Source organism: Nothoprocta perdicaria, unplaced genomic scaffold (assembly GCF_003342845.1).
Source record: "Nothoprocta perdicaria isolate Ctin4 unplaced genomic scaffold, notPer1 scaffold_31, whole genome shotgun sequence".
Classification (NCBI taxonomy): Eukaryota; Metazoa; Chordata; class Aves; order Tinamiformes; family Tinamidae; genus Nothoprocta; species Nothoprocta perdicaria.
This window is the reverse complement of record NW_020455544.1, coordinates 630,075-642,211: the sequence shown is the minus strand read 5'-3', so window position 1 is coordinate 642,211 and position 12,137 is coordinate 630,075. Positions and strand designations below refer to the sequence as shown.

The window sequence follows — 12,137 nt, the reverse complement described above, 5'->3', positions numbered from 1 at the left end:
AATAGTTAAGAATCCTTCAACTGTTTGAGTGGCAAATTATTCTTTTTCCTTTCTTTTCCTGCCTTTTTTTTTTTTTGTTTCATACTCACATCCTATTGATTATGTCTTATTTTTACCTCTAGAAAAAAAATACCTTCTGGGATGCAAATGCAACGTGACCTCAGTTTGACTGCCTGTGTATTTATTTATGTTCTGACTTCAGTGTTTTGGGATAAACACTAGACGAATGGAACACAAATTAAATTAAACTCATCAAAGGTACAGCACTAAAACATGAACTTAAAATATGAGGGAACACACATAGGCAGAAGGAATGGTTCCTTGGTTGATCCTTTTTCTTTTCTCTGAATGTATCATAAAAGATGTTTCGTGACTGAAATAACATTTTGGCTTCTTTCATGACTGCAAAGAAGGGTAATTAAAACTGTCAAGAAAACACATTGAACAGCTGTATATTGTTAACAAAAGCACCATTACATGACTCTCTCAGAAAAAAAAAGGCAATTTAAACATTCACAATTCCTAGAAGTTAGATATTCTTCCAAGCTCCAGTAAGATAACAATTTTTTTCCTATAAATCTTGGTTGTGTACCAGTCATATTTTCAATCAGCAGCATGTTCTAGTTTGTAAACAATTCCACATATTTAAGGAAAAGTAGATGATGGTAGCAAAGCTATGCTGACTGAAAACTGAGTCAATGAGATTTTTTTAGCTATCTTTTAAGCCAGGAATAAACATATTCTTACACTGTGGGGACACTCAAAAACCACCTGAAGGCAGAGTAGTTCTTCCAGCCTGTACTGGCCAGGATCATTAAGGAATACTTACTCATCGAAGATCAGGTCTGGAGCAAAATAGAGGAACTGGCTGTTTGTGTGTTTGTACGATCTCCAACTCAAGGCAAACGATGACAGACACATCCATGAATACTGAATTAGAGTAATTTGGTCCTCGAGAGGCAAGTTTCTAAATCCTAGAGAACAAACAGAAAACGCACATGAGCTACGCTGGGCTCTACATCGGGCTTGGCCAAACCAGCACAGAATACATGATGCAGTGTTTACTCTGCCACTCGAGAGCAAAGCTTCCACAAAGCGCAATTATGAAAAACCAAACTCAGTTTTTCACTCCAGTGATATAACAGGTTTTCTTCGTAGGAGGCTATTATTTAAAATTTAAGCTGTTTAAGTATCAGCCACAGACATATGCAGTGAACATTAAATTGATCACAAATGCAATAATCTTCTATCAGATGTCCATCTTACTGCCCATATGTGGGTTTTCAACACAGCCCACAGATTAAAGATGAAATTTGTCAGGCGAATGGTACACTAAGCTACTAGGAAAGCTGACGAGAAATTTCACCAAATGAATCACATTCCTACCTGGAAGTATCTTTGCCCACTTCACCACCTGAATCATTTGCTTGCCAGCCAGGCGGTTTAAAGTGGAGAGCAGGTGCTCTGCTGTGTCTGGCTTTGAGCTGTCGTATCCTGCGTACACAACCTCGGGCTCAATGCTTTCAAGGATCTTCGCGGGAGAGGGCGTAAGTGCTGGTGAAAGAGCAGACATGTGGGGAACAAGGGCCGTGTTGACAGGCGGCTCGGTTACTGGAGCGATGTACGGAGTCCCTTCCTCCGGGCTCTGCGGGGGCGGCTGCTGTCGCTGCTGCGGCTGCTCCTCGTGCATCCCTTTCAACTTCCCCAACTTTTTGGACTTCCGGGCTGCAAAGACAAACAGAACAGAAGCCAAAAGCCAAGTCAGTGAGAAGCCTGGTGTACTCTTGGCTTTTGGAGACATCTGTCAGAAGCACCATGTCAAACTTGCCGAGTGAAACGGATGCAGAAATCACTATAAGAAATACATCACCGCTGCAGCATTCCTACCCTGGAGAAAGGACCACAGAAACACACGAGGTGGCTTTTGGTCCATCACTGCATATGAAAAGGGAGAAGTGCCAGGAATCTGCATTTCCGTCTGTCTCTATGCAGATACACACACAGCAGCCTAGTCACCGTGGTCGTGCTGCTTAAACGTTTCAGAAGTTTGTTTGTTTTGTGGCTTGCATGAATCATTTATCACTTACACGTCTGTAATTCACATTCTCCATTGCACTTGGTAATCAGAAGTAATCTCACTGGCAGTGCCTAAGATGAGCAGCCCTGGAGCCCTGCGAGGCCTCTGTGTCCTCGTGCACACCCTGGCTGTGCCTCAGCTGCAGATGCGGCCAGCGCATTCGGAACAGCCGAGTCTCGGCAGAGCCCTTCGCTTCTGCTGCCGCTTTCATACATCCTTCTTCTTGGCTAGGTTTGAAACAACTTTATGAATATTTAACCAAGTAAAACAGAAAATAAGGAGCCTTGGGTGACACCTCTCTCACTGCTATCATTATTTCTCTAACGATGTGCCGCCTTCCTTCTTTTTTGGTTTCAGTGCTACCCTCCCTATTTTTCTTACGATGTGTTCCTGGAGACATCAATGCCAGGAGGCAGGCACCCTGCACCCTTAGTGGAGATGCCAGCCCTTCTCCGTGGGTCCCCTTCCCAGCCCCGCCATGTGCAGCACAGGTACGTAAGCAGGCAGAACGCCCTGCTTCCTGCCCGGCAGAAACCTCTAGTGGGGCGACAGAAGAATACAAAATAAAGAGCAGGACAAGTAAGTGAGGTGGGCAAACCAAAAGCCCACGAGCATGACCCAGGGGTGCAGTGGGAATGTCTCCCCCTTGCTCTAATAGCTCATTGACTAGTCTACGTTTTTGAGACCTAGGAAGTATTTTCCACTGATTCCAATGGATGGGGAAAAAAATATTTATTCATTTTATTTCTTGTATTTAACTTTAGGTCAGTCTTCTGCCTTGATAAAAACATATTTTAGCACAATGCTTCTCTCATGTTTAGGGCATAACATAACCAGAACAGGCAGCAGAGCCTCCTCTGTGTTACCCTCCCTGTTCCCTCTACCGCTTCAGCATCATGGCTTTATCTGCCACTAGGGTCCCCCAAGGATCTAAGCTCCCTGGGCGGCCCTCCCTGACCGTGTCCCCCTCCAGCCGTGGCCAGCTTCCTGGGCCCCCAGCTCACTGGAAGCGACGACTCTCAGGATGGTGCCGCTGGCTGCTCCTGCTGCAGGCCTGGGGAGGTTCAAGCCACAAGGGATCACTGCGGTCACGTCATTTGGCTTTTAACCAGTGCAGGCCAAATATGCTGGTGCCACGATAAACACAGCGCCAGCTAGGGACAGAGACAGCCTCTTATTTGACGTTGTGTGAAAGGCAGGGCCAGCTGAACGCTCTCCCTGTACCCATTCAGACCGGTGCATCAAGGTACTGAGCACGTTTTTAGAAACAGAGTGCACGGAAACCATAGAAAAGGTAAGGAAAGCAATCTTCAAAATCCCTAAATAACGAACTACATGTACACGTTGACAGCTCTTTCAGGGTAACTGCTCTCAAATACATACTTTGTTATCTATCTATATGCTGCTGAACTCCTGTCTGGACTTTTATCTTCCTGTCTCTTGATTATTGCAACATGTCCTTTTACAGGCATCAATAAACCCAGCTTATCTGGCTCCTTCGAGAACACTACAGCAAACAGCCTTAGTCCATCCCTTGTCCCAAGTCCAGCTTCTCTAGACTTCCCCTTCACCAATTCCCCTCCCTGTTTCCTATCTCCTTAAAGGAAGGCGCCTTTGCTGCATTCAGTCTGGCCAACCTCAGTCTCTCTTCCCCATTATCAAATTGTTGGCTCCCACCTCTGCTCCGCACGCCATGCCAAGACTTCCCAGGAAGTTTTCAAAACAAGCACTTTGTGCTTGCCACAATTTCTCTTACAAGGTTTGTGAAAAAAAAACCAAATCCCCGTAAAGATCCAGGCTACTGCTGCATTTTCTTCCTCAAACTCCACCTTATTTTAGGGAAGCCTCGACTGCCGCGGGGCAGATCCCTGCTTCCCACCGCAGCCAGCGGTACCTCGGTTTCCGTAGGATTGCCGGCCAGCCGACGCACGCCCACACCCTCGTGGGCCAGGATACAGTCGCACGGGGCTCAGGACAATACCCGCCCCAGCACAACAATAGCCTGTTGTTCTCCACGCTTCCTTATTATCCACAGCACCTTGAACTCCCAGGCGCTGGCTCACCCCGAGTTCCAACGAGCGCTTATTTGGCGGAGAAAATCCAGGAGATTGCTGCATAAAACACTAATGTTTCACTGTAAAATAGCCATATTTAATGTAAACACTGGCTGCAGCAGCAAGACATTATATTCGGGTTTCGAAGGGGACAGCCAAGAGCCGGAGCGCCTTCCCGGCCTTGTTTGCGCGCCAACGCCAACACGGGCTCTGCGTCATTCCCATGCGGCAGCGGCGGGACGGACCCAGCGGCAGCGGGAGCTTCCTTGTGGCTCCAGCATCCCGGAGCTCCACAGAGGATCTGCAGGGCACTCCGGAGAGCCATCTCCAACTCCTGCCCTTTCCAAACACTGGGCACCGTTTTACTAACTCATCTGCAGCATTTTGGGGCTTCCAACAGCTCCATCGTTTCTCTATTCTTCTGAGCAGTCAGACCAATTGAGGCAGGCTGATTGTTTTAATACAGGAATTAAACACGCAAACAAAACCGTACCAGCCCAATTCAAATTCAGCTGCAAATTCTATTAATTGTCCATCCATCCAAGACTTCCTGCTAATCTGGACGTGAAATGTTAGAACAGATCATGTCGGGGAGACCCTGCAGCCACCATCATTGGAGGCTATGAGAAGCAGCAAGACAAACAGACATCAGGACAAGCTTTGCTACAGCTGATTCTGTCTCGAGGGACAGGCTAGATGAGAAAGCCCCTCACAGCCCCTTCTTATTTCTTACTTTCTGTCACAGAATTCCCAGGAAAGCTCATACGGACAGTCCGGCCTGCTCCTGCCGCAAGGAAGCTGCAGGATTTGCCACCCTCTGCTGCCCTGTACTGCCTGGATGCAGACGTCCCTTCTTCAAGAGGCAGCTTCTGTTCTTAGCACCCAAAAAGCCATTTTACAAAGCAGCAGCTGATCAGACATTTTGTTAAACAGGCTTTCCTCACGCTGCAAAGCAAGGCGCAGGGAGGGCCACACAGCCAAGGCAGACAACTCGCCAATGTAATTCTGAGAAGTAAGTGAAAATGCAGCATTTGCTGCAGTTCTACCTACGGGAGTCCATACAGGGAAATCACTGCATTAAATATAGTTTGCATTTACCTTAGAAGGGCAAAGCTGAACTTTACATATTTTTTTCAAAAACTAAATCCCAAGAGCAAAGCGAGGATGGCCAAGTTCAGTGGAATCCTTGATGATAAGTTAACAGAGCTGTTGGCCACTAAAGAAGAGTTTAAAAATAAAGCCTGAAGGAGTAGATAGAGATTAATGTTTGCTGTTATTATTCATTAAGTTTTATCAGGCCCTATTTTTTTGTGTTATCAAAACGGGACTAAAAATAAAGAACTTTACATATCTTTCATGTTTGCGGAGGGAAAAAAACAGAATAAGAAATGTATTGGTTTAACAACTCTATCAAGGATCTAGCAACACAGATAACTGATTATATACTATTAAGACATAATTTTTATGTTCCATTCTCTATGGGTTTTTCATTAAAAGAAAAGAAATAACATTCTTCCATGTATTACACTGGCATAAAAATGTGTTTTAGTTTCATTTTCTTCCATTATAATGCCTTTAAAATGAAGCTGAGAAAAACATTACTGCTTGACAGTCATGTTTACAGTGAGGAAAACTGTATTTTTCATTTGGCTTCATGCCAGTGCTCTAGCTCAACTGGTTTGGTAACTCCCACAGAAACCAACAACTGAAGATTAAATACAAGCTCAGAGAAGTGCTCTTGAGTTTAGCTTTTGAAGGTGTTTTTCACATTTCCTCGCTAATTGGAAAAGCAACTGAACCAAAGCTGAGAAACTCCCCTCTGAACAGAGGGGTGAAGAAAGAACCTGCCAGAAACCCCGCTTCTTGTGCTGGGAATGGTTCGGGAGTCACCAGAGGGGCACCCGGCTCCACGTGCACCTACATGGAGCTCCGAGCCGGGCCCCACGGCTGCCCGGGGTCCCTGTGCTCGGGCGCAGCCCCAGCTCTGCCAACATCTGCCACCAGCGCCAGCACTTAGAAGGCCAGAAAACGCTTCCCCTGTTCCACATTAACCACTTCATTCCTGGGGATGTGCTGGGGAGAACCGACACGGACAAACTCCCGAGATGCCGTGGAAAAGTGTTCTGGAAGAAGCACAAAACGTCACGTTGTGCAGTGGAAGCCTGCTCAGTGATTTGGGGTAAGGAGGGGACTCTGGCCGCAGCGCAGGCAGGGACTGCTTGCGATCATCTCCAGCGGCTCCAGGGCTTCTTGCACCTGGAGCTCAGCATTGCTAGAGCCAGGAACAGCTCTGTAATCCTTGTCCTTTAAATCACCTCAGATCACTTACAGTGGGAGGAAAACAAAAGCAGTGACAGGCATGCTGCAAAGATACCTCAGGTTCATGCCTTAAATATCTTGTTCCAAGTGCTTGGAAGCCCTCAGTGACAGCAAGCCGGGAGCAGGAGAGTGTTTGTTTCCCGCCCTGCACGTTAATGCCATCCGCCTCGGTGGCGACGGGGGAATTCCGACTGCGGCGACGAGGACACCGAGCTGCTGGGCTAGCATCACCTCAGCACCATCCTAAGCACTGTTCAAACTATAATTTTTCTTCTCCCTTGCTATAGTCTCAGTCCTGAGGCTTAGCAAAAGGCTAGACCTAATCGTTGACAGAGCTGCTGGCAGGAAACACGCGGGTGACTGCAGAGGTGGCTGCCCGGTGCCTCGGCCTGACCCTCCACGGGTGACGCTGCCGCCACGAAGCGCGAGGCGGGAGCTGCGTGGCCACTGCTGCAAGCATCAGGCACAGACCCGCAGCAGTCCTGATGTGCAGGGGTCCCGTTGCAGGTTCTGGGGTACTCAGAAGAGCAGTAAGCCAGTGCAGACTCTTTTTAAGGAATCCAGGGTGAACTTTACCCATGCAGTATATGTTTAGAGAGAGGAAATCCATGCTCTCTCTGCCTCCAGGAAATATATAGGATTCCTCCAGGAATCCTCATTATTATTATTCCTCCAGGAATTAAGTTACAGACCCATACGGCACAAACCTAAGGCTCTAAATAAGTATTTTTCATCAGCATCATTGTTAAATAAATGGGATCCAAAAACACCAAAGAGCAGAATGCTATCAATAGTAGATTACAGAGTACAAATATTGTGATTAAACTAATGGTTCTGTAACACAATTACAACTTGTTTGCAGAATTGTATCAGTACTCAAATATAGCAGTTAAGAACCTAAAATATTCTGTAAATTCACATAAGTGCCCCATATTCTAATGTGAATTAAGAAATATAGAAAGTTACCTGTAATTATCTGTGAGTTGTAAGACTTGCATTTGATGGTTTCCCAGAATCAGGTATTTTTTAAGATGATATTTAGAGAGCAGCTTGACTGCTGTCTATCAAAAAACAATTATTTGCCTAGCTAAAGACCTGACAGAGAAGACTAAGTTAATGCTTTATTTATTGTTCGCAAAGCTCTGCCAGAATACCATCAAACTGACCAAACAGGTCTGAATTTCATCTATATTGCAAAACATAGGAGTCAAACAGCACATCATAAAAACAAGTCATCTATGGAGGAAAGCAGAGAACAGAGTAGAAGGGAAGGCTGACACCAAAAAAGACACATCAGAGAGCACAGGAAAAGGCTGGGAAGAGACCACAAAGAAGGTAGCAGCTGAAAGAGAGAAGTAACAAAAGCAGAAGAGAGAAAAAGAAAGCAATACCAAAGATTAAAAAAAGCAGACTAATTGGAGGTAGAGAAAAAGAAGAAAATATGGGACTTGCAGTAAGGACGTGTAAAAGCCAAAGGGAAGGTTAGTCACATGCATTTCGAACAAGGTCAAGAGATTATTGTTTATGCTGTAATAATCTGAGATTTTTTTCAAATAATTTTACTTTTCCATAAAACCATTGGTGATCTAGGGAGTTTGAGGCCTGAATAGAAAAGCATTTTTATCAGTTTTAAACATCAAAATCCCAGGGGAAAAAGAAAGAAAGTCCAGGGGATTGGCTTTGACTCAGTCTGCGCTGAGTCTGCACCTTGCTCATGGTACCTGCGTGTCAGGTACTTCAGTTCCTCCATCCAGGCTGCTGCCCAAGATCATTGCTCAAGCTCTGCACCTCAGCGATAAAACCCATCTCCTTTCCAGCCCCAACAACTGTTACATTTTCCTTTCAAAGCCAGCCCAAATGTTTCAGAGCTCTGATGCTCCCTCTGTTGCTACTTGCTTCTCCCCTCTAAAAGCTACCAATGATGCTCAGTGCATAAGAGGTACCAGAAGGTCAATGTGTTGACTCTCCTGATGACAAGAAAACAGCCTTTGGGTACCTTCCTCCAAGTCCTCCCCAAACATGCACGCTTTCTTCCTTGTTCCACTTGTCTACAGATAAGGACTCCCACTAAAATGCCGATTTTTCCTTCTTTGAATCTATTCATCACGTTTGCTCGATGCCTTTGCGTCTCTTACTTCAGCAAGCTGACATCTGTTCTCATTAGCTATTTTACTGCTACCACAAATAGTCTGCTTCCCTTCCCCCAAACCTGTTGTATCTTGACATATATGAAAATTTAGAGCTATCTTGCTACAGACCTTTTTTCCCCCCACTTAAGTGTCTAGCACAATGAGCACGAGATTTCACTGTGAAATTTCTAGATAATATCAGTGACATGTTACACATATAAAGGCAGCACAAACTCATGGGACAAAGTGAAAAGCAATAATGTCAACAAGATCCTAAAAGTCATCCCATTAATTCTACAAAGCACATTCAGGCCTGCCCCTCTTATCCTCCTGGAAATGAAGGAGGGAACAATAAAGACAGGATCTTAAAGCTTCCTTAAACTGATTATGGTAGCTGCAGAAGTGGAGAACCTCTAAACCTGACCTTGAGACACTGTCCTGAGGGTAGGATCCTGGCGCATATCCGGGAGAGACGCGCACACGAGCCGATGGATCCTGGTGTGACTGGGCAAAGCGAGGTGAGAAAGCCATGGAAGCAACACCAGAGGCAGCCGGGGATAACAGGGACTTGAAAAGCAAGCACAAGATTCCTTAAATTGATCTTGCAGGGCACAGCACCAAAACTGTGGCCCTCCAAGGATAATTTCTGCTGTGGCATTTGGGATTTGCTGATGAGACCAAAGGTTCACCCAAATATAATGAGAGGAGGCTGCAGCTGTCTAGCAGTCAAGGCCTGTGGTGGCAGGAGGAAAAAAAAAAGTTGTATCTTTAATAGAAAAAGACCAATTTTAAAAGATGTTCCTGACAGTTTAAACCCAGGGGAATCAAAAAGCAGAAAAATTATACCAGTATTGTAAGTCTAAGAATCAGTATATAGGTAGAATTTTTAGTTTTATTAACAAAGCAATGAAAACCTTCTCATCCTACACCAACAGAAGCAAACATAACACAGCTTTTACTGCAGAAAAAGAGCAAAGCCAAAGATTGAATTCAGTAAAGCAAAATGGTAGGTACAGCTGCAATAATGGCATAATTTGGCATTTCCAACATCATTCACAACTGCTTACTAATTAATAAGTACCACTTCCATCTGACAGCATTGAACAGTGTGGAGACAAGGAATAAATGCTTGATCTATGGATATGTCACGTTTTATTTGCCTTTGGCTAGACTCTGTAAAGAGCCAAGCACATCTATAAATTTAAATCCTGCTTTTAATTCATATTTAGCATACTAAACAGGGGGATAACAGAAGAAGGAAAAATCTCCTAATGCATGCTCTAATCTATATTATTTACATGTTTTTCATTGCATTCATTTACTGTATTTTGGATCTCAATTCTAGCTTGATTTAAATAATGAAACTGACTTTATTTATTGTCTGCTACTTTGCTGACTTCCATGACTGTTTCCCCAATGTGTGCCTTTCGCTTTGCTTGCAGGAGGCTCTCATGCAGAGTGCAGTGCAGCGCTGCTCCACGAAGCCGTGTGGAGCAGAGACAACACATGTGCAGCAGGGTCCCCTCTTGCTTTGCACAGCTTCAGTCGTATTTTGACCATCCCACTCCACCATTAACGTACTGCAAGGGGAACTCTGCAATATCCCTCATTTTTCTCCAACACTTAACTATTTTTTCCCTAATACTTCCTACATTACTTCCTTTTCTTCCAGTTGCTGACTTCATGGTTTCTTATCATCCTTCCCCGAGCGGCCACAAGAACAACTTTGCATTCCTAATCTCTCCTTCACACCACTTCACGTATGGAAAGGCTGCTATCACATCCTTCGTAACCTTCCCTCTTCTAGACACATCCACTATCTTCTACTCTTCCTTAAAGATTACTTTTTTTTTTTCCTTAGGTTCTTTCTGTCATTCCTCTTTCTTGGTCTGTCTCATCTATCTATACATCCTTCTAAAGGCATGAAGTGGGCACAGAAGCATATATGACAAACTCCCCATGAGTGATAGGGAGCCCTTGAAACTGGACAGAGCTGCCCGGCCAGCGCTTGCGGGCTCTGACCAGAGCCGTGACCCAGCACCAGCAGCCCTGCCTGCTTTTGCAGCCGCTTGAGGCCGTGGGTGCGTGTTTAACACAGCAGCTACCCTGCAGCCGTCCCCCTCTCTTCACCGCTGCTCTCTGAGCAGGTACTCTCAGTTATTTTCTGCTTGCACACCTGAAATCTCCCTTCCAAGTGCAACCTTCTCGGTAAACTGCAAGGGCTATCATGCTGATTTCAGACATTAAAACTGTAGATGCTTCGGAATTCTGATTCCGCCCTCAAAAAACCTTAGGAGAACTTCCTACAATGTAGGTTTCTATATTCACTCTTGATCTTGTTATTCATGTAATTAGCGAAACTGTAGACCCAGAACTGACCCTCAACAGCCTCCTACTTCAGATGCCCTTCCAGGGTGACGAGCAAACCACCCAGAGCTATTTTGGAAAGCTCTTTTTCAAGCACTTATGCACCCACTTAATGACATTTTTTTTTTTTTAAATCATACTTTAATAATTTTAAAGTATGCTTTAATAATATGGCTGGGTAAACTGCATATTGAAACAGCTCCAGGCAGCTCCCAAGAGCAGGTGCCTGCACATGGGCTTGGGAACAGACCCACGTTCCCCTGCAGAGCAGGGCTGCCAGCCTGTCCCGTGCACGGGACCAGGACATGCTCCTCGTCGAGCAGGAAGGGAAGGAGCTGAGCAAGGCTTGGGAATGAGCTGGAAGGAATGAGTCCCTCTCTTAGTCGTGCTGAGCTTCAGGCTGCACATTTGTGAAGAGGTAACGGACAGCAATGACAAAAGAAAGCCGAGCTCCAAAGCGTACTTTGCAGGAATATTTAGGTTGTCAGGGAAAATGTCTAACACATTTGCTTGTTTCTCAGCAATGCTCAAAGTGATAATTAATTGAAAAATAACAGTTTCATAGGGGTACTCCTCCCCGTGTGGGAACAACTTTTACCAAATGCCAATTAGTGGTTTCCTGTTAAAATCAAATCAAGCTGTTTTTGATAAAGCTTCTTTAATGAGAAATGGCTAAAGTATGAAAATTTTCCTCACGTATATTTTATATAAAATCTCAAACTGACATAACACAGTCTCACAGCTAACATTTTGGTGTATAAAATTCCCTCTTGTGCTTCTTCATTAATTTCAAAAGAAATGTATTTTCTAAACATTTAAATCATCCAACAAATAAAACTTTTTAAAAAGCTTACAAAAAAAATTATAATTTTGACAAAAGCCAGTCTTAATCACTCCTTTTCAGAGGCTCCCCTAACTCATATTTTACTGATTCATTCTCCAAATGTATGGCAAATTCCATGATTCTGGAGCTAAGCGCGGTCTACTAAATGCATCACCAGTTTTGACTATTTCTCAGACTTAAAAAGACTAGCAGCAAAACCACCAATGACAAATGCAGAGAACCAGTGACCTACAACTCCAGTGTTTGTTGCTTACACCCCTACGAGTCCCATGGCAGTAAAACAACAGCAGCTTGAGAAATTACTGCTAAAAACTGGGAAAAACAAAGTTAGGGAGACTTGAGCGAGC

At 44.6% G+C, this 12,137-nt stretch overlaps 1 protein-coding gene across 2 annotated transcripts in view; it reads right to left on the bottom strand.

Annotated features, from left to right (window-relative positions):
* Positions 1-12,137, bottom strand: part of NR3C2 (nuclear receptor subfamily 3 group C member 2) — a 192,146-nt gene that overhangs the window by 30,832 nt on the left and 149,177 nt on the right. For both annotated transcript variants that reach the window (XM_026042588.1, XM_026042587.1), the window contains 2 exons: positions 1,387-1,725; positions 830-974 (listed from right to left, as the gene is read on the bottom strand). In XM_026042588.1, coding sequence (XP_025898373.1) covers positions 830-974; positions 1,387-1,725 — 484 coding nt within the window. The remainder of the gene's footprint in view (positions 1-829; positions 975-1,386; positions 1,726-12,137) is intronic.